Raw genomic sequence first — 23,322 nt, forward strand, 5'->3', positions numbered from 1 at the left:
TTGTGGCAAGGCACAGATCTGGCCAAGGTTACAAAAGAATTTCTGCAGCACTCAAGGTTCCTAAGAGCACAGTGGCCTCCATAATCCTTAAATGGAAGAAGTTTGGGACGACCAGAACCCTTCTAGACCTGGCCGTCCAGCCAAACTGAGCAATCGTGGGAGAAGAGCCTTGGTGAGAGAGGTAAAGAAGAACCCAAAGATCACTGTGGCTGAGCTCCAGAGATGCAGTAGGGAGATGGGAGAAAGTTCCACAAAGTCACCTATCACTGCAGCCCTCCACCAGTCGGGGCTTTATGGCAGAGTGGCCCGACGGAAGCCTCTCCTCAGTGCAAGACATATGAAAGCCTGCATAGAGTTTGCCATAAAACACATGAAGGACTCCCAGACTATGAGAAATAAGATTCTCTGAAACGTGAAACGTGGTGGCAGCATCATGCTATGGGGGTGTTTTTCAGCTGCAGGGACAGGACGACTGGTTGCAATTGAAGGAAAGATGAATGCGGCCAAGTACAGAGATATCCTGGAAGAAAACCTCATCCAGAGTGCTCAGGACCTCAGGCTGGGCCGAAGGTTCACCTTCCAACAAGACAATGACCCTAAGCACACAGCTAAAATAACAAAGGAGTGGCTTCGGAACAACTCTGTGACCATTCTTGACTGGCCCAGCCAGAGCCCTGACCTAAACCCAATTGAGCATCTCTGGAGAGACCTGAAAATGGCTGTCCACCAACGTTCACCATCCAACCTGACGGAACTGGAGAGGATCTGCAAGGAAGAATGGCAGAGGATCCCCAAATCCAGGTGTGAAAAACTTGTTGCATCATTCCCAAGAAGACTCATGGCTGTACTAGCTCAAAAGGGTGCTTCTACTCAATACTGAGCAAAGGGTCTGAATACTTATGACCATGTGATACAGTGAGGAAAATAAGTATTTGAACACCCTGCTATTTTGCAAGTTCTCCCACTTAGAAATCATGGAGGGGTCTGAAATTGTCATCGTAGGTGCGTGTCCACTGTGAGAGACATAATCTAAAAAAAAAAATCCAGAAATCACAATATATGATTTTTTTAACTATTTATTTGTATGATACAGCTGCAAATAAGTATTTGAACACCTGTCTATCAGCTAGAATTCTGACCCTCAAAGACCTGTTAGTCTGCCTTTAAAATGTCCACCTCCACTCCATTTATTATCCTAAATTAGATGCACCTGTTTGAGGTTGTTAGCTGCATAAAGACACCTGTCCACCCCATACAATCAGTAAGAATCCAACTACTAACATGGCCAAGACCAAAGAGCTGTCCAAAGACACTAGAGACTAAATTGTACACCTCCACAAGGCTGGAAAGGGCTACGGGGAAATTGCCAAGCAGCTTGGTGAAAAAAGGTCCACTGTTGGAGCAATCATTAGAAAATGGAAGAAGCTAAACATGACTGTCAATCTCCCTCGGACTGGGGCTCCATGCAAGATCTCACCTCGTGGGGTCTCAATGATCCTAAGAAAGGTGAGAAATCAGCCCAGAACTACACGGGAGGAGCTGGTCAATGACCTGAAAAGAGCTGGGACCACCGTTTCCAAGGTTACTGTTGGTAATACACTAAGACGTCATGGTTTGAAATCATGCATGGCACGGAAGGTTCCCCTGCTTAAACCAGCACATGTCAAGGCCCGTCTTAAGTTCGCCAATGACCATTTGGATGATCCAGAGGAGTCATGGGAGAAAGTCATGTGGTCAGATGAGACCAAAACAGAACTTTTTGGTCATAATTCCACTAACCGTGTTTGGAGGAAGAAGAATGATGAGTACCATCCCAAGAACACCATCCCTACTGTGAAGCATGGGGGTGGTAGCATCATGCTTTGGGGGGGTTTTTCTGCACATGGGACAGGGCGACTGCACTGTATTAAGGAGAGGATGACCGGGGCCATGTATTGCGAGATTTTGGGGAACAACCTCCTTCCCTCAGTTAGAGCATTGAAGATGGGTCGAGGCTGGGTCTTCCAACATGACAATGACCCGAAGCACATAGCCAGGATAACCAAGGAGTGGCTCTGGAAGAAGCATATCAAGGTTCTGGCGTGGCCTAGCCAGTCTCCAGACTTAAACCCAATAGAGAATCTTTGGAGGGAGCTCCAACTCCGTGTTTCTCAGCGACAGCCCAGAAACCTGACTGATCTAGAGAAGAGTGGAGGAGTGGGCCAAAATCCCTCCTGCAGTGTGTGCAAACCTGGTGAAAAACTACAGGAAACGTTTGACCTCTGTAATTGCAAACAAAGGCTACTGTACCAAATATACCAAACACTGATTTTCTCAGGTGTTCAAATACTTATTTGCAGCTGTATCATACAAATAAATAGTTTAAAAATCATACATTGTGATTTCTGGATTTCTTTTTTTAGATTATGTCTCTCACAGTGGACATGCACCTACGATGACAATTTCAGACCCTCCATGATTTCTAAGTGGTAGAACTTGCAAAATAGCAGGGTGTTCAAATACTTATTTTCCTCACTGTATCACATGGTCATAAGTATTCTTTATTAATAAATTATTTTTTTTTTAATTTCTACATTTGTTTTTTTTCTGTCAAGATGGGGTGCTGAGTTAATGAGAAATAACATGAACTTTTTTGATTTTAGCAAATGGCTGTAATGAAACAAAGAGTGAAAAATGTAAAGGGGTCTCATCTCAGCTCAAATCTCAGCTTATACTGAGAATGGTCATTCAAGTTATTTAATGCTTACTAAAGATATATATTTTTCATGCAAGTATGCTGTTTAAGAGAGCTCAGTTTGCACCTTATCGACTCAGTTAATGTAGTCCAATTTGTCACATCAAAATGAATTTGATGTGGCTGTCACAGAAGCTACATTCATGGACACAAGAAAAAGAAACATTAGTCCTATTCTTTTCTGTTGGAAACATGAGACTTTTCTTAAATGCTATTTTTCTCTTTCAAGAAAAAAATGTATTAGTCCAACCTTATATTATACTTATGGACAATTTGCTGTTTATATACAAATACAGGTATATGTGACTGACCCAAGACCTATCCAGGGCAAAATTATATTTTTAAGAAGTTCTGGGTGTTGTTTTTTTGTTGTTATTTGTTATTTTCTTGGCATATATATTTGTGTGGTATGTCAACTACAAATCTCAGCAGAAGAAGCAGCTGGACAGAATTGTTTGCTCCGCCAAAAGAAATTCAACATCTTTAAACTCACCCCATCCTTGACATCTACGAGTTCTGCATTCAGCGCAAAGTTCTAAAAGATACAACAGGACTCCGCGCACCCTGTCAACCGCCTCTTAATAACTCTCCCCTTAAGGAAAAAGACTCATTCAAACCTAAGACATCCCGTTTCCTCCCAAATCTGCACCAGCACTTAACAAAAGCAACTAATTAAGTATTACTAAGTATTATAAAGCACCTGGCACTTTATTCTTTGCACTATACTTTCCTCTTGGACTGTTAATATCTTACATCCAAGGATGTATTTAATGTTTTATGGGGTGGGGGTTATGTACTAGGTCTTTTTATGTGTCTTGAAGGATGCTGTAATTGTTGGTTGTTCTGTCATGAGGACAGTGAGGAAATTCCTGCTTTCACACCTACACACTAAAAATGTGTTCATTACCTTTGTTCTATGGCTCCAGTGTTTTCCCTGCACACATATATACATACATACATACAGCAGCGCAATGCAAGCCACGAGCTAACAACGGCAATAGTGCTCCCAATGGCTAGCTTATTGCTGCCTCTGTGAAATTTCACCAGTCTTTGTAAACATTTTATTTCACTACTTACCTGAGGTATGAACTCTTCCTTTGTAGAAGAACTCAGTCACTTTTTTGATTGCTTGTGGGTTGTAGATGATGTTCAATGGACTAGTGTTGACTTCCAGCCTCCTCTCAAACTTACACCTCACAGGGTTACGCTCATAAATCATCTCAAACACCGGTGATGAGCACTCTGCATTGCATCCTGACAACACAAAAACAATACAAACATGGTATCTATTAAGAGACAAACATGTTAGTAAAAGCTGGTGGGAGTAAATGTGTTGCTACTCATACTGCTACCAAAATTGGATTATTCATACATCCATACTAAAAGTCCAAAGCCCTGCAAGCAGCCCCTAGAGGCTTGCATTGTCATCACACACAATATGAACATTTTCAGCATCAGGACTTTCCCCTACAAGTCGATGATTTCAATCAGCAGTCCCCAATAAACCACAGTCTATTGTTGCTATGTCATTGCACACAGAGCAACACATAACAACATGGCAAGCTCTAAACTTGTGTCTCAAAATTACTACAAACCTAACTGAAATGGAAACAGATAGCAAAATGCATGCTCTGCTTCTTCACCCTGATTTTTGCACAGCTCTGGTAACTGAGCAAGTTTGAATTATTCTTTGTCCAGAAACGAAGATGCTATGGGACTATCCAGGACACAGACAGCAGAAACAGCTGATTATGTGAGTAACATTTTTGCTATGTCAGAACTTATTCGGCAAAGGCGTTTCCATATCCCATTTAGCAAATCAACGTTTTCCCACAAAGACAAAAACCTCCTCAAGCGAGGGTTAAACCTTTTTCTGCAAAATTGTGAAAGTTGTATTGAATTTTTTCAGTTCTGTGAAATGTGAATATAAATACATAATAGGAAACTCAGCTAACGTCACAGGCTCAGTGAAAGTATTATCTAATATTGTTTGAACTGAGAAAGTATTAATCATCAATCATTAAATCTTACCAGAGGTACTGCTGGACTGGCCCGATGGCTGGTTAATGGCGACAACAACTTTATCCTATAACAAGTGACAGGTGTTGAAAACATGACACAACATACAGTAGAAAATAGGACAATTATCATGCACTTGGGTAGCTGCAATTCACTTTTTCAAACTTTACTTCACATTATGAACTCTGCCCACCCCTGTCCATCACTGCCTACCGTTTTAGGAGACACCAGGACAGGGAAGATGGTGCCCTGAGTAGTCAAGTCTCTCAAGAACAAACCACCCAGCTTAACAGATAGCAGGGAAGACTCCGAGCGAGGGAGAGACTCCAAAATCACCTTCACTCCTGTGGAAATCAAGGCAGCAGTACACATGCTCTGAGTCTATTGGAACAACTGTGGGATGTCTATGGGACGAAAACACCTTTAACTCAGTAGACTACCCATTGTCAAAGAGACCTTTTTGTCTCAAAAACAATAGAGGGGAGTTGATAATAATATAGAACTCTCTAGCCCTTAATATTCACCCATAGAATCTCTTGGGATGCAACTAAGGATTATTTTCATAATCAATTCATCTGTTAACTATCTTTACAATGAATTGATTAATGCATTAATCTAAATAAACTGTTGGAAAATAATGGAAATTGATGAGATGAAAACAAGGATAAGAATTGAAAAGATGTCTTGTTTTGTCTGAACTACAGTCCAAACCCTGAACGTATTCACTTTGCCAGGATCAGACTACACAAATTCAGCCGGATTTGACCCGAGAGAAACGTCGCAGACAAACGTTCAAAGTCGTGCCCAATAATGAGGGTCGGGACCGACAAACATGTGTCTTTACCTCTTGTAGTGTGACATCATCAAAGAACAGAGATCTAACATCTGGGGCGCTTCACGACCCTGACGCAGAAAGTCTAGCATGTCAGAACGTGTTGTCTTTTTCACACACACACACACACACACACACACACACACACACACACACACACACACACACACACACACACACACACACAGTGAAAAGGAGAGATGCTACTGCTGCTGTCTGCTGGAGGAAAGATACACACAGTGCCCATATACACATTGTCTTCACAGCAGGCATCGCCCCGCTTCCCAGCGTTGCCCGCCAGCGGGCTAGCCGCTAGCAGTTATCTCTTCACTTTGTCCACTGACAAGCAAAGGAAACAGGCTCCACCATCTTATAACCACGATGGCTGCACCTGATTGGGCGAACGCTACATGTGGGGCTCCCGGATTTCAAAACAGACCATAATGGCTGCTTGTTTGGATAACAATCTCTTATTTTACAAAAATAGTTCACCAAAACGTGTTTCTGAAAACATTTGAAGAAAGAAATAAGCTATGCAGTTGCTGAATCTGTATATATTTCAGATCGAAAACAGTCAGTTGAATAGATTTTCGTGAGTTTTTGAGAGGCTGTTGCTCCACCAAAGCATCGGCCTATGAACTACGAACTCTTCACGACAGCCTGCGATTATCGGTCAGTATCATACTTGTAGTATTGCCACTCTTCTGTCCAAGATTTTTTGGCAATTTGTCTGTCTAGTCTGACATAGTTATTGTTGTGAAAGACAAAAAAGTGTGTAGTCTGTTCCTGGCATAAGATATTAAACAGATAAAGAAGAAGAGTGTGGTCTAGACCTACTCTATCTGTAAAGTGTCCTGAGATAACTTTTGTTAGGATTTGACACTAGAAATAGAATTAAATTGAGTTGAGTGGTCGGTAAGACTAGAAAAGCGCTATATATTATTACCATTTTTTACTCTGACATAAACCCTACATTATTACAGAAACGTGTGATGACTAATGAAATAGCGCTGCCTATTGTCTGTGTGGCTGCCAAAGGCAGAACTTTTCTCCACCTGACAGCGGTATGTGTAATGTTTGGACTTTTGTTTGTACAGTCTCCTTTATTTTATTTTATGTTCGCTAATAGGAGTCATGTAAATTTACTGCTGAGACCCAACATTTCCTGATTTGGCTGCTTCATAATAAAGGCATTTAAATAACAAAATAACAGGGGACTTTTATTATGAAGAATGTATATGAAATGAAACTGTTTTACAGCTGCTCTTTGATCACTAAGCTTGCCAGCTTCTAAACAGCAGACGTTGCTACGTAAGAACCTAAATATCTGTGGTGATATCCTTCATATTCGTGAATTCGGGGATGTTCTATGAAACAGTATAAGGTTATTGTCTGCCGCAATCTATCTGTGAATGTGGTCCGAGTGATCGGATTTCTATGCGTCCTGGGTGCGTTTTCACTTGTCGTAGAGCTGTCCCCTGCAATTGGATCACTCAGGATGGATTTTAAAACTAGGTGAAAACGGGGCCATATAGTAAGAAGATGATCAACCAGATCAAATCTACCAAGGTTATCTATTTGGTATCTCTGGTTGTATTTCAAACCGTTGTGGGAAATTCAATTTTCAAATAAATGCAAACAGCAGGATGGTTACATGGCAATATTAGATTTACAGAAAGATTTTGCGTCAATTTAATAAAGAACCTTGATTTCTAAGGTATTAAATTGAGTGGATTAGCCAAAAAACGTGTACACAGTTGCTCAAGTGTGTATTTTATCACTATATGTATTCATATAATATTACCTATACTGTGTACAGTGATAAAATGTTTTATCCATATCACCCACCCCTAACTAAATGTCTTCGCACTAACAATATCCAACACCACCAATCTGGATAAAATCTGAATATTGATGCACTTCCAAATTGCCAAATATTACACTCTTAACCCAAAAAACCCTGAATAATGTTTCTATTTGTCCCACACTGCTCCTGTGTACCTGAGAATTCCAACTGGATGAGCCCACTCTCATGCAGCGTGTCCTCCCTCCTGTCCTGGTGAAAGAGCGTGACAGCGCCCTTCTCCAGTAAGAACTCCAGCCGGGCAAACAGGTGATCTCGCCTGGTGAACGTGTTCAGAGTGTGAGAGTCCTCCAATGGATCGAACAAGTCTTCTGTCTCTGCTGGAGAAGCATTGTATCACCATGGTCAGCAGCCAGAATGCCTTGATATCCTAGGAGTTTTTTGCTTGTCATACAGTAATAAGATTTCAACCAACACTACAGAATATCAGATGATACAAAACACATAAACCTAACTTATTATACAGGAGTCCAGACTTATTCCACCATTATTTAATGTACCAGAATACGTAATGCAAATCAAACCAGTCTTGTGGTAGCAACTTCTGCTAGAGCAGACTAAAGAAGATGCTTAATGTTGTCAGCCCTTCTCTGGGACCAGACAGGAGTGAGTCTCTCACCTAAAATATCCCAGGAGGATGGACTTGGCAGGAGCTCTTCAGGCCGGTCTGGGTCCTGGGAATCTCCATACCAGCCTCCCCAGCCTGGGAACCAAGACTGCAGGTACTGGATCATCCCTGAGCTCCCACTCTTGGGGATGGATGTGGTGGGTAAACAGGGCTGGGGGTCACTGCTGGGCTCACGCACATTCTGGAAGAGGAGACAGGGGTAGGACACAGGCTGAAACTATAACAAGGACACATTTAGAAGATCAGTGAAAGTTTGATGATTGATTGTGGTCAGTCATCTGTGTCATTTGTGAGTTCACAAACACACAGTCTGTTGAACCGTTGAAAGCTGAGTAACGTTAACAGAGAGGCCACTTCTCTTCCCTCAAAGGCCACAAAGACCAGTAAACACAAGTGTATGAATCATCTAAGCTTACCTCTGCGATCTCTTCCTGCTTTCGAAACCAGTCGTGGACAATTTCTCGGAGACTCTGCAGCTCCTCCAACGTCTGCTCCTCTTCCACTCGCTCCAGCTCAATCTAGGTGATGAAGACAAACTCAGGCATCAGTTCATTGATGTGTGTTTGTCAGTGTGTTCTCAAAATAACAAACTGGGTTAAACTGGGGGGCCTATTCATGTACTTGGGGGCAGGCGGCTCAGACATTGTACCACATAGTGTGGTAACCTTTAAGCTGCAAATATGCTTCATTAGAACTGCTTGTCAGATGTTCAAATAGCTTTAGAAAACCACTCCCCCCCACACCTTTCTGATGTCAGATAAGGGGGTCAGCATCCGACAACTTCTGTAGATTTCCGAAACCGACAATGTGACATTCACACAGGCTTCACGGTGTGATTGGTTAGCTGTACAGAGGTGAGAAAGGAGCCAGGCTGTGAACTTCTCTCAGCTCTTTTTCATTCTTGACTAAACTATGCATGTCTTCAGGGAGACACTGTCTGTCAGAGGTGCTTTATGGTGAATTAGGACTGATGTGACAGCAGGAATATTAAAATACTAAAATCCAGTTTCTGCCCACCTGATCTGGAGTGGCTGTCAATCAAATGCCGCACTTTGTACCAAGGGAATCTACATCAGCCATCATCACAGTGGTGGACATCCCACCATGAGCGAGTACAGAGGCTGCCCTGTCGGATTTTTGCAAAGACGTGAACTGCTCACAGACTGATAATTCTGATGCTGTGCTCATTGATGCTGGAAACTTCCATCAAGCTAACCTTAACTTGATTTCCATCAACACCTTGACTGTGCTCAAGGGGAACAAACACTCTGGATCACTGCTATACACCATTCAAAAACGGCTACAGAGAAGATTCGCTACCCGCGATGCTGAGAACAGCGACCATGCAGCCATCTTGTTGAGGTCAAAGTAAGTAAACAAACTATGGCACGTGCCCCCAGTGACACGTGAGGTCAGGAAATGGTCAAGCCAATCAGAGGCCGCCCTACAGTCTACACTACAGGACGCAGTCTGGAGCATGTTCCAGGACACCACCGTCAACATCACCGATGACATCAATGGATTCACGGAGTCTGTTGTAGATTACATTTGTGAAACAACAGAAACAACTGTAGCCAAAACTACAGTTTAATCATTCCCCAACAAGAAAGCATGGATTACCAGAACCATCCAGGATACCATAAACACACACACTGCTACAGTTCAGCCTTTAACACTATAGTTCCTCCTCAAGGAGCTGGGGTTAAACACCTCACTTTATATCTACATTAGGAGGACACTATGTACATAGGAGTAGCCTACTACATTGCACATGTATAAAAATGTATATTTAAAATGTATTTATGCATTTAATTAGTGGGAAATTGTTTAAATATAAGTTTGTATTATATTTAGTCATAACATATTTACACAATGCTTGAACCTCCTCTGAACTCTTCTTACCTTCACCGTACAGGTTTTTGTACACCAAATTGTTTATTTGTTTTTGTTTTAAAAACCTGATGTTTTTATGACTGCTCTGTTTTATTGTTTTGTGAAATATTATTATTAAATAATAAAACCGTACCTTAATTGTAATCTTCTTTGGGGGGGAAATCCAAATAAAAAGGCAATACTAGGTCTTATATCTTATCTTATATCTTAGATAGTAACCTGCGTTCCATCCCATGTCCAGATCATTTAGCATGCTCACTGTGTTCTCCGTCCCATCTTCAAAGAAGGTTCTGTTCATGAACAAAGGCCGTCGTTTTCAGACGGTTAATCAAACTGCTTAGCTTTGATTTTCTGTTTTCTTCCATTTTATCTTATGAAAAGATTTGTGGCATTGTTAAATCGGATCATTTTATGAGTTCTATTAGTAAACTGAAGGGAATATGAGGGACAATATTTGGTAGTCTTTGTTGTTCAGATGCAGTATTTGGGTGTTTAAGGATCTGAGCAATCTATTTCCCTAAATGTTTGTTGATACATCATGTCTGTGTTACGGTGTAGTACCTCTTCCTGAGAACTCAGTGGGATTCCTTTGAGCCTTCGGAAGTAGAGGCTGGTGTATGTCTGGGCATCTCGGGCCCGCTGCAGGGCAAAGCCCCAGCTGCCTCGCCGCCGCTGCTCTCTGATTTCACTCAGGTTGGCCTGAATGGCAAACATCCACCACTGCCGGCAGCTGCAGGGAAAAACTATGTTACAAGCTCAAATCTGATTCAAAGGCGGATTATTACACACACAAAATGTGTAGCGAAATGTGATGTAGCGTGCTCTTAAGGCTGTGCTAAAAGACTAGTGTGAAAAATAAGACAGTTGGATAATTCCATTTGACTTTGTTTAAGAGACAGAGTCTGAACCAGTTTTTTGTGCCTGAAGAAGTTTCCCGATGTAAGAAAGTCAATTGACTGTTGGACTGTGACTGTGAACTTACTTCCCAGAAATTGGCACTTTTGGTCTCCACTTTTGGTAAAGCATCTCTCTCTCCCAACGGTCCAGCTCTTTAAGGAATGCCATGATCTGCTGGTATTGGACCTACGAGAGAAGAGAAACACAGTCAGTCAGTGCTCTGTCTGCATGCTCCTGTCCCCTCTACTCCTCTGGATGGAAACAAACTGTTGTTGGTTTTGTGGTTCTATTCTACGTTAATTTGCGAGATCTCGTGGGTCCTCATGACTACAGCTGCCAGTCATGGCCGCAGCCGTTACGCAACAAATCCGGACCTGGTGGGTATTGAAGGACGGCGGAGCACGGCGCTGACACGCAGCGGAGCCGATCCGCAGCCGTTCTGCAGTTGGAGGAGTTTCGGTGTAGCAACGTTAGCTTTGCTGTTTGCTGTTTTCAAAAGGTCAGTTTAATAGTACAGACATTATGCAACATATAAAAAGTCTGAAGAAATGCAAATGGTGGAAAGCATTGAAAATTAGTGAAATTGGTTACACTACAGGCAAATAGGGAAAATATTTGAACTAACAGATATCAGCATGGAACTTCCCCAGTTGATTACTTACATTAACAATACTGTTTTGTATTACAAGTTTTCTGAACTTTTATGTTTAATTATGCAAATGAGATGACAAATATGTGCTAATTTGCATAAATAATGATGTTTCAGTATTTTTCAACTTGGATCCTATTTTCCCATGCATTGGTGTCTAAGTGACTAAAAGCAGCCCCAAAATCACCATCACCAAACCCACTAGACTCCATGTAAATAAACAGTACTTTAATCATCATAAAAGACACTTTAATCAAAGTCAACATAAATAAAATTAAACAATCAAAAGCTGTATTTGTTCGTCTTTCCACTGGTCCAAGAATCACCACTCTGATTTGGTAGAAATAAACCCTTAATTCACCCATTTACATGTGGAGATATGCTGGCTCTATACACGCTAAAAGTGCAGGGGTCTGTTTCAGGAAGGAGGTTTAACAACCTCTGAGTCTAACCCTGATGTCTGAGTAGATTTACCCTGAGATGGAAACTGAGTTTTCGGCTCCAGAACAGCTGATTAGAGTTGGTTCAATCAACTCAGAGTAGGTTCACTCAGAGTTAAGTGAAAGAATGAATGAGTAAATTAAAGAGCGCTGTGTCAGAGGGAGGAGTCTGCTTCTCTTCATAGTGGTCAGATTCATCTACCAACCATTACAGAGCTGGCTCAGGTTTGCCTTGCACCAGCTCTTAGTTATGCTGTTATAGTTTTAGACTGCCGGGGGACTTCCTCCCTTTGACACACTGAGCTCATCTCTCCTCGCTCTTTCCATCTGTGTGCACTCATGCCTCAGAAATGCTTGTTACAAACCTAGCTCTGGGAGGCTTATTCCCTGGAGCCCTTATGTTTTCTCACCTAGCAGTTTTCCTTGAATTAGGCATAGGGACATGGGCTCCAGCTGAACTAAAGAAGGCTGTCAGGTGTTGGTACAGACCTGAGACAGGCGTAGGGACATGGGCTCCAGCTGAACTTGGCCTTCAATGCGTGGGGTGTGTCGGGACCTCAGGGGCTCCTTGGAGGTGTTTCGTCTGAGCAGCACGGAGGCACACACTGGTTCAAAGATGTACTGATGCTCACGGCTCTGCATACACTGGGTCATGGCATCCTGCACAGGTACAAAACAATCACACTATTCATATAGGGCTAGAGATCATTCCAGAGCAGGTTCCACAGTTCTGACAGTACAAGAGCTCCACCTTCAGTAAAGAATGATTCATTACCAGGTATGCTTAGACATTCAATTATCAGATATACCTAAACCGACATCATGACTTTATTACAGTGTTTTTAGTCATGTGGGTAAATGTATTTCCTTCAGACAGGTGGACGCCTATGGGCATAAATATGTGTCTAAAAAAGCAAAAACTGAATCATTTGTTTTGGTTAACTGAATCACCTAATTTTAATTGAATTTATTAGTTTCAAACTGAAATCCAGTAAACTTGAAACGGAATGTAATGTTATGAAATAGAATCCAGTTGCTCTGAAACTGTATTTGATCCTCACTCAAAATGTAACTCTCTATACTTCAACATTCAGTTCTCACAGCCCACATTCAGTTTACTGAGGCACATATACGGTTGTTGAGGAAGAGCAAACGAGGGCAGTCCCAGAACTCTGGTCTGTGGACGTATTGATAGTTTGTCTATTGGATTAAATCTAAAGTGGCAGAAACCATAGTGGTCTTTCACTGTACAACACCTGGAAGTAAAACATGCCTGTTCTAACCCTAGATACAAACAACAATCATTCATTACTGTATGCTGTGCTGTGTGCAGTAACAGGAAGGGCTCTATTGTACGGTTCAGACTGCTCAGCTATAAAAAAGACAAAGCCAAAAAGTGAAATGGAAAACTTAAACTCAAATAAAGAACTGAGCACTAATACTCTTAACTGTCCTGACCTGGATCTGATTTGTGGGCAGCTTTCCCAGCATTTCACACTCTGTGTCCCAGTAGACGCTGAAGTCTTCTATCTCCAGCTGCTTTTGTCGGAGGAGCTTCTGCACCTGCAAATACAAACACAATCTCATGCAAAGACCCGTGCTAGTCCTGAATCAAGCACAATATGAAGATAATAAGGATAAATACGGTATAACATACTAAGTTATCACTAGAAAGACTTCCAGATTACTGACCTAGAAAAAGGAATTTTGACTACTGTAGCACCTGTTCTTAATATCACTAATCTTTAAATTCTTCCTATCCACTAAAAGCCCAAATGAAAAGTAATGAAGTGTGATTTCACACGCTTTGAGTGAACACTAACCGTCTCTTTGGAGGGGTTCTGAGCAGAAAAGTTGTTGATGCAAACCCCAAAGGAAGAAGGTTTCTCTGGGTTGGACACGTCATCCTCAAATCTAAGATGCACATCTTGGATCTTCAGCTACAGACAAACCAAATCAAAGTCCGTCTGTTACTCAACAAGAACAACTACATGATTCATTTGGGGGGGGGGGTGCTTTGCAGGTGACACGGTTGGTACACTTAACCAGCATGGCTACCACAGCCTTCTGCAGCGACAGGCCATCTGATCTGGTTTGTGCTTAGTGGGACCATCATTAGTTTTTAAATGTAATGATCCCAAACATACCTCCAGGCTATGTAAGGGCTATCTGAGCAAGAAAGAGAGTGATGGAGTGCTGTGTCAGATGACCTGGCCTCCACAATCACCCGACCTTAACCCAATTGAGCTGGTTTGGGATGAGTTGGACCGCAGAGTGAAGGCAAAGCAGCCAACAAGTGCTCAGCACCTCTGAGCAACCATTCCTGGTGACTACCTCATGAAGCTGATTGAGAGAATGCCAACAGTGTGCAAAGCTGTCATCAAAGCAAAAGGTGGCCACTTTGAAGAATCTAAAATATAAACCATATTCATATTGTTTAAAACTTTTTGTTTACTATTTCATTCCAAATGTGTTCCTTCATAGTTTTGATGTCTTTAATATAAATCTACAATGTAGGAAATAATAAAAATGAATGACAACCATTGATTGAGATGGTGTGTCCAAACTTTGGACTGGTACTGTACATTGCGGGGGGGACTGTTTAAGCTGATTATAGAATACATGTGTTGTTTCTAAAGCCTAGTTCAGACCAAAGATTCACAACGAGACAAGTTAAAACGTGCAACTACTTGCAATGCACCGGTCTAGAGCGTTCTAAAACCTGCCAGTTCACACCAATGCGACAAACCTCTGCCATTTCGACCAGTTACCAGTTTGTAACAGAAATAAAATGGATTATAGACAGGCCTCTGAAGACTTGACGAGCGGAGTCACAGCTGGTTTGAGTCGAGCTGAGACGGGCCAGTTCAGAGCTTTGAAACGTTTCTCTGCAAGATTCTAAAACGGTTTTGTCTCGTCGCAAATCTTTGGTATGAACTGGGCTTAACAGTCCCAGCTCTGGTATCTAATGTTGGATGGCTTACCTCAATGTTTTCCACAATCCTGGTGACCACTGAGGCAGTGACAGAAGACCAGTAAGACTCTCCTCTCTGTTCACACTCACTCTGCAGGAACCAAACACATACCATCATATATATATAAACATGAAGACATACACAACAACTACTACAACTACAAGAACCTTTAAGATAAAAGTGCAAGATAGCAGAGAATGATATAAGTTATACACAATATAGTAAGTGAAAGGCCAAGCTACCTAATTCAATTCCATTATTCGGTTTAGGTAAGGTTGTCGGTTTTCCTGAGTGGGACAATTCAGACATGTAAACCCTTTCTTCTGCTACGAGAACAACCTGATACCTGTGCTTTCACCGTGAGAACACAATAGAAACAATAGTTCAGGATAGGGGTGTCACGATTCAATTTGACTTTGGATTTTAAGGTCACAATTCGATTCATTAAATTAAAAAACAAATTTCAACAGGGACAGCAATGCCACAATAAGAGCCACTGGATGGCAGAAGGGTACTTTACAACAACAGTTAGAGTTCACAAGGCACAACTGAATACACCATTAGTTTAACAAGGTGCACCCAAAGGCAACATGGAGTCCTGTTGGAGGCCATATTCATTTCTAAAATATATATATATATATATATATTTTACAAAGTCCGTTCCCACAAGTCTATTACGGTAATTTCGTTGCTACTCTCTCCCTCAGTTTTGCGGCTTCCATTGCATTTCATTAATTAGAGCGTCTAATCTGAGGCCTTCAGAATTTCGAGTGAATCCCTCTGCTGTTTAAGCAAACAGGAGACAATGTTGTTGATTGTCATATTCTTTAGCCAATCAAATTTCGAGTTTGCCCTGTTGGGCGTATTCTTTGACAGCTAGCCATCTACGTCGGCATTTTTTGGACCAGTTAGTAAACGGTGGCCGAGAAGCCAAACTAGCTAGCATTACATAACCGTAGCAGTAACGTTCAAGTTCGTTTAGAGTTTTAGATGTAAAGGTAATGAAAGAAAGGAGGATGTCCTTTTTCGTCAAATCATGAGCAGATTTTGTTAAATGGATTTTTCTGCATTTTAGTTAAATGATTTTGCTAGCTATTGCTGCTTGCTTTAGATAGTTGCTGCTGGTATTAAGGGTTTGAGCAGTGTGGCTGCTGTGCCTTTGTGTGTGCGTGGTGGCATGAGTGTGGAGCCCCAGCAGCTTGACCACTTTGTGGTCATCGTATGAGTAAATGTGAACGGTTGTTGTGGGTTTGTTTTTGTTTCTTTGGTAATTACACTTACCAGTCTACAGGCATAAACATGTAGACATTTTGCGATATTTCAATCTGCTCCGTCTGCGCAGTCCACTTTTGTCCATTGAGCCGTTTTACACAAACACAGCGCGCCACTCTGCAAATAGCCTAGTGAATTTTTACAAACAAGCTAAAATGAAAGATGTGGGTTTGTAGTCTAACTGCTAATCTTAGTTTGCCAGGAATCTTGAAATTTGGACAAATTCTTGTAAACTTAGCTGCTGGCTAAACAAACCATCCTCTCCGCTGGAGTGGTAAATCCATGGATATATTATAGACCAAAACAAATCCATGTGGCTACTTAATATGCACGTGAACGACGACTAAACAAATGTGTAGCCTACTATCAGTCCATTCTTCATTAAAGCTGCGGTTTTCCATGTCAACTTTTCGCTTCAGGCTCTTTGACATTTGTTTTTCTTGATTTGAAAGTCTGGACCCTGGAGTGTAAGCTTAGAAAAATTCTGGTCCTTGGAAAAATGTAGTTGATGACCCCTGGTGTAAAAAAATCAACCAATTAGGGGTGACCCTAAGGAGCCTTGACTGCCAATCTCACTGTGCCATTGTCACAGAGGTAGAACATTTGGTTTATTCCATTCAGGCTAAGTAGGAACACAGCCCTCGGGTGCTCTGGTGTTAAGGGTGAGAGTGGAAGAGGTGTATCCGCCCACCCTTACCAGCTGGCTCTGCCTGTCAGGAAGTCAAGGATCCACATGCACAGTGAGGTGTTTAATCCCAGGTCCTTGAGCTTTGTGACGAGCCCGGAGGAACTATAGTGTTAAAGGCTGAACTGTAGTCAGTGAACAGCAATCTCACATAGGTTCCCTTCATTTCCAGGCAATCTAGGCTGGTGTAGAGGATGTGTGCTATAATATGATGCACAAGAGTGTAGCTACTCTAGTGTCACTCTGAGGCTGTGATGCTCATTAGAGACAAGAAAACTTCATTGCTTGATGAATGTTTTTAAATTTTTTTATCCTTACCATACAAAAAGCACAATTTATAATCTGTAGTATTGATCCACCTACTTTGAATTTGTCTTCGAGAGCCTTGAGGAGGCGTGTTTTGCGCTCTCTCTCCTCCTCTCTCTCCTTCTCTCCATCATAGTCTAGAAGCTGGGCGGGGCCGATGATCAGGTTGAGCTGGGACATGGAGATGACCCAAGGGTCACTGTGAGGTCGGTAGAAAGGGATCTGGAGAGTAATCTTTCCAATGAAACCTGGTGAAAGACAACATGATGCATGGATCACACAAGAGGACACAGCCTGCTCATTTCTGTTGAAACAACATCCAAATCTGGTTTTTCGGCGCCAAATAAGAGGCCATTTGTAAAGCTTCCGCAGATGTTTTGGATAATCTTTTTTAAACTTAAACTTGTGTTTGAGTGTCTTCTTGTGAAATGTGTTTGCAGCACTAATGAGCCCGTGACAACAACTAAATGCCTGGTAACAAAAAACAGCTCAGCCTGTTCTTGAGACTTACCATTTTTAACAGACAGCGTGCATTACAATCTGGAGATGGTCTAATCTAAGACACTACTGAGTACAAAGCAATATATAAAAAGCAACAGTAAAAACAAATTCAATGTGGTGGAATATCCTCCCATAGGTCTTTGCAGCATCTGAGGATGATGATCATAATGTGGATCTATTCATCTTAGTGCCCTTGGACTGTCACCATGTGCTCAAAACAATGAAGTTCCCAAACAGCACATAATCAGTAGTACGCAGAATGAAGCTATTAAATGGATTTATCATGCAGTATGCTAACCCAGGCTGAGCCTTCAAACAAGCTCTTAAAGCACTGGAAAACAAAGAAACAAACTCATACCATTATTGCAAATGAAAAATACAACTTATTGAGCTTAGAATATTGTTTCATGACCAATGTGTCTTTACTTTATAAGATACTGCATGGTTCAGCTCTCCTAACCCTTAAACAATTTATTCTAACAGCTCATGATGAAATAAGACAAAGAAGATAATCCACAAGGGGATTATTTTGCTCAACAACGAGTGCTCTCCCCACAAATACTAGTGTATTAGTTGTAGTCCGTGTAAAACTACTGTTAAAAGAGTCATGTTGTTATTAGGTCTGACCATGCCTCTCTGAATGTTTACACACTGGTCTGTCCTACAGGTGTACTTATTAGTGTTATGTGGAATTATATTTTTCTATATACACGCTGAGAGACAACATTAGCAAATTAGCATTGTGCTATATCTGATGCAATACATGTATTGTCTTACACTATCTTATCCCTGTTTGAAATAAAGCAATAAATGCTTTAGTGTCTCCCCTTATATGCCAACGCATGTTACCACTTTATGCACAACTGCTTTTCTACCGTACAAACTGAAACTCAATTTCTGAAATAATAAAAGGTCCAATATGCAATATATTTATTGTATTAAATCAAAAGATTACTACAATGTGTGACTGAGGGGTATTTCAGAAAGCCGGTTTAACTCGGAGTGTCCTGTTTCAGAACAGGTGATAAGAATGAGGTCAATCTTCTATCACTTAAGTTAACCCTGGGTAAAGGGCATGTACGAGCATATAAAAAGCCCTCATCAATGGAATACAGATGACATGCGGAATATGAACATATATTTAAGAAAAAGAGCAATACAGTTGCAAGAGCAAAAGAAAATGAGCTGGCCTGGCAGAACACTGACCAAGTCAATGTGTGAGTATTAATTTAAAAAAAGAATTGAAGTTGAATCTCGAGTATTTCACTTATTCAACATTTGTGTGTATGTGCGTGTCTTTTGTTCAGGCACAGGCACAAAACACACATGACAGCAACTGAAGATAGAATTTAAAAACATACATCAAACTTATTTAAAGCAACTGTGGTGTTGTTTAGCCTACCCTATAGTGGTGGAATTTTCCAAGCAAACAGTCATTTTTTTTGCCCATATTTAATACGGTCTTTGAAAGTACCATTTAATGTCCTACATGCAAGTGTCACTCTAGCTGACTGGAATGAATTCTCCAGGAGTCCGTCTGGTTTTAATAAATCAACCTTGAACCATATACAATTTAAAGCAGTTTAAAGTACAAATAATGCAGAGACCTGCCCTGCAGCAGCGACCACAGATAGGTGGGACCTCAGTGTTAACTATGTATCTTTAAACCTTACAGTTACAGCTGAAAATGGCAACAGAAAGAAACAAGTTTGCTGATTTCACATATCTTCACAATTCAAATCAACGGCCAGATGTCACACATGATGATTTTTGTGTTAGGGCGACATTACAGTGATTCTGTCTTTAAGGAGAATGTGCTGTATAATCAGCCTGATCCATACATTATGTTTTCATTGGGCTGCCCACGGATTCATGTCTGCCGCTGGGTCTTTCTAGCACTGATGTTTCTCCCTGACTTTCCCTCTATCAGCACCACTCAAAACTCCCTCAGACTCTTTTCATTTCAGCAGTGAGAGAAGGCAGGTATGATGAAGAATGCTGCTCCTCCGTCATACATTAGAGCTAGGGGTGGTACGGTTCATGAAAAACCATCCGAACCGCTCGGTTGGCTTGTCTCTGTTCGGAGCGTGTGTGCGTCTCACGGATCGTCAGTCCACTGTTAATGGTCACTAACCACTTACTGCTGTAGTACCACTTTATACACCTATGTTAAAACACTTACTGGAAACGACGAGGAGGATGAGCAACATGAACGCAACACATGGCAGCTGATTGGACGAACGCGTCATGTGGTTCTTGCTGCTCCCGAATTTCAAAACAGACTCTAATGGCGTCTCGTTCTGAATACGATCTCGTATTTTACGAAAATAGTTCACCGAAAAGTGTTTCTGAAAACATTTTAAGCGAGAAATAGGCCATGCAGTTGATGAATCTGTCTGTTTTTTTGTTCGACAAAGGTCCGTTTAAAAGATTTTCGTCAGATTTTGAGAGGCGCCGAGCCGACCGCTCCTCAGGTGGCGTGCGGAGTGCTGCAGGTCACGTCACATGCAGAAATGGTAAGTGGGAGAGATAAGGAAGGCTGCCCGGAGTTGGAGGATGCTCCAGCGTTGTATATAGTCTGGTGTGTGGGAACATTTTGGATTTCATGTTACCTATGATTTCAGCGGAAATAAAACAATAGATAGAACTGCCACTGTATGCATGTATTGTGCAACATGCATTCAATATAGGGGTGGGGGAAAAATCGATACCGCATAGTATCGCAATATTTTCTGTGGCAATACTGTATGGACACACAGACGCCAAGTATGGATCTTTTATTATATATGTGTTGGTCAGTTTGTCTGCTTGGCAATCCCATATTTGCAGCAACACAATTGAAGTGAGATGAACAAACAGATGAAATATATCTTTTTAGATAAAACAGATGTTGACAAAGTTTCCTTTTGGGGACATACTTTGAAATTGGGAAAAATTAGAAGTTGGAAAAAAGTTAATGAATTGCAATATATTGCAGAATATTGCAATATGTTTAAAATCGCAATAATATCATATCGTGGCATAAGTATCGTGATGATATCGTATCGTAAAATTCCCACCCCTAATTCAATATGCTAATTTTAGCTATATATCATATGCTGAAGTACATTTCTGGAGTGTTAAAGATTAAAAGAAAAAATAACAAGAACGGTACAGAACCGAAAACCGTGGCCCTAAAACCCTGATACGAACCGAACCGTACCACCCCTAATTAGAGCACATGTCACCAGACAGGAAAATCCTGATTCAGATTGTTTTGATGACGGCCTCCAGGAGAAACTTGCAATCAAGCTACTAAAAGTGAAACGAGAAACACTGAACTGAGACTTTCTTTTCTATTCTGGCATCTGACAAACAGGCTTCATAGCTCAGGTAGAGGCTTGTGAAACACTACCTTTCTACCATTCTGCATGTTGGTTTGTCCTTTCCATGTAAAGCAGCTAACCCAATCTTGTTTTTCCATCTGGGAAATATGATTCACTTTAAACTTCTCACACTAACATACAACCCTATTTCTCAGCACGCCCCCTAAGGTCCAATATGTCCAATCTCCTGACTGTTTCTTGCACCCGACTAAGGACCAGTGGGGACCGTTCTTTTGAGTCCGTAGCACCGAGACTCTGGAACACTCTACCTCCTCCAATACACTCTGCTGTCTTTGTGGACTCAGTTGAAGACCTACCTTTTTAAACAGGCCTTTGGATGACCTCTCCACACTTCATTTTATTTGTATTCATTACTCTATGATTTTAATTGTGCAATGTGTCTTAATATGTATCATACTCTATGCTTTATGTAAAGCACTCTGTGATTTTTATCTGTGAAAAGCGCTATATAAATATATTTTACTTACTTACTTTAATTTGTCGCTCATCTGTAGGATTTTTGTGATTTGCATGAACTGACCTTTTAAGACAATATCATTTAAAAAAGTAGACATTTTGTTGAGATTGGGCCATCAAAATTAAACCTGTTGCACAACTCCTCTCCAACATACCTTGCTTTATTCACCGAACATTTTTGGATATCTTCTATTCTCAGGCACAATGTAAAACACAGGTAATGTACTGTGCCAAGAGCTTGAAATAAAACAAGCTGCTAGGTTGACGGTGGTGACCTTAAACTCGATCAACTGAATCAAACAATAGCAGCAGTGTTGGTAGCTGACTGAAGAAGTGGACCTAGTTAAGATAATGACATTTGTGTGATGGTCATGTACCAGCCATAATGACTCCATCAGCTGCCAGGAAAATTAAACTCCATGACTTCTCTTTTCTGGCATTGTCCTGATAAAAAGGATCTGTGATGTCGTATTATGTTTTTCCACCTCCAATCTCTCGTTGTCCATGGTGTTGTAGAGGAGACCTATACAATATTGGGGGGGGTGGAGCCTCTTTAGTGGAGCGGAGAGCCGCTTCACGCACGCTTCTGGGACGCAGCGCCCGGTAAAACAGGGGTAACTTGTTAGTCGTGTTTAAACTTTGTGAGGTCATCAGTTAGCGTGTCTCACCTGCTTTAACTTCAAACGGCAGGTCAAACTCTCGGAGGGCATCTTTCCTCAAAGGGAGGTTCTCCAGCTCCACTGCACCTGAGGAATGGAAGGAAACAGACAAACACTCAAAGTTGGGCTGCCTCCCCTTTCCAACAGCTGTTCAAGATTTCAATTAAACTAATTCAAGTTGTAAAAACGGTTCATTGCACAGTGAGTACAGGATTGTCCAATGTAAAGGCTCCTACCTTAACACACACTAAGTGCTCTGTTTTTTTGGTTCCACTTAGCTAAAACTAATGCAGTGTAATCCAATAACTCCTCCCTTCATGATGGTTCTATGGTTCAGTTTGTGTTAAACGGTTTTAGGAAGCTGAACTCAACTGTATGATCATTTGGAAGCAGCTTTGTGTTATTTAGCCTCCTTATTGATATGAATGGGGTGGACAAAATAATAAAAGCACCTGTAAGTATAACCCAATAGAATTAAGCACAAACGTTTTGAGTGTTGAGTCTATGCAAGCTGATTTAATACAGGAGGAGATGGAGGAGGACGGAGAGGAACACACCTTCCAACATCTGGAACACTGCAGCATGCTTTGCAAATGGAAACAGAAAGAAAGAAGCATATGTAATTACCTTTCAGAAGGGCGATGGAGAGCTGATCTGTGTTCAGGTTGCTGACATATTTCCCCAGGTATGTGTTTAGCACCCAGGCAACAAGGCCCTCCAACATCCTGCTGGCTCAGGGATGCTGAGGCGGGTAAAGCACCAGCCTCTCGCTTGTAGACCTCACAGGGGACGAGTTCAATGTCTAATAAACACCGGACATACAGTTTATTAATCTGTAGAGATATAGTGGTTTCCATAAATGTTAAGTTGATCTGAACTCTGTCTTTAGGCTATACATTCTGTTCTCCTGTAAGGGGGAGCCATCATTGTCCATCAAAGTCCATTCTAAAATCAAGCATTTTAAAAAGGGACTTTGTTCAAAGCCACAAGTAGGTACTGTACATGCTACAGTGTGATGATACATGTCATCATACAAGGCATGAGGCACGTGCCTAACAACAGCCGAAGTTAGTTCATGTGATATATGACTATGGTCATTCCTGATACTGACTGAGGACACCAAAGA

The 23,322-nt window shown here is 41.4% G+C and overlaps 1 protein-coding gene across 4 annotated transcripts in view; it reads right to left on the reverse strand.

The window, feature by feature from the left end:
* Nucleotides 1-23,322, reverse strand: part of vps13d (vacuolar protein sorting 13 homolog D) — a 72,527-nt gene that overhangs the window by 48,339 nt on the left and 866 nt on the right. For 3 of the 4 annotated variants that reach the window (XM_036008501.1, XM_031283985.2, XM_031283982.2), the window contains exons 2-16: nucleotides 22,824-22,998; nucleotides 22,206-22,283; nucleotides 17,252-17,442; nucleotides 14,941-15,021; nucleotides 13,780-13,896; nucleotides 13,415-13,519; nucleotides 12,446-12,616; nucleotides 10,953-11,053; nucleotides 10,532-10,700; nucleotides 8,494-8,595; nucleotides 8,069-8,258; nucleotides 7,587-7,769; nucleotides 4,967-5,097; nucleotides 4,766-4,820; nucleotides 3,812-3,988 (exon numbers count right to left, since the gene is read on the reverse strand). In XM_036008501.1, coding sequence (XP_035864394.1) covers nucleotides 3,812-3,988; nucleotides 4,766-4,820; nucleotides 4,967-5,097; nucleotides 7,587-7,769; nucleotides 8,069-8,258; nucleotides 8,494-8,595; nucleotides 10,532-10,700; nucleotides 10,953-11,053; nucleotides 12,446-12,616; nucleotides 13,415-13,519; nucleotides 13,780-13,896; nucleotides 14,941-15,021; nucleotides 17,252-17,442; nucleotides 22,206-22,283; nucleotides 22,824-22,920 — 1,948 coding nt within the window. In that variant the 5' untranslated portion in view covers nucleotides 22,921-22,998. Of the gene's footprint in view, nucleotides 1-3,811; nucleotides 3,989-4,765; nucleotides 4,821-4,966; nucleotides 5,098-7,586; nucleotides 7,770-8,068; nucleotides 8,259-8,493; nucleotides 8,596-10,531; nucleotides 10,701-10,952; nucleotides 11,054-12,445; nucleotides 12,617-13,414; nucleotides 13,520-13,779; nucleotides 13,897-14,940; nucleotides 15,022-17,251; nucleotides 17,443-22,205; nucleotides 22,284-22,823; nucleotides 22,999-23,322 lie in introns of those variants that run through there. The other variant, XM_031283983.2, reaches the window with a different exon arrangement.

The sequence above is a fragment of the Sander lucioperca genome, chromosome 12, assembly GCF_008315115.2.
Source record: "Sander lucioperca isolate FBNREF2018 chromosome 12, SLUC_FBN_1.2, whole genome shotgun sequence".
NCBI classification, from domain to species: Eukaryota; Metazoa; Chordata; class Actinopteri; order Perciformes; family Percidae; genus Sander; species Sander lucioperca.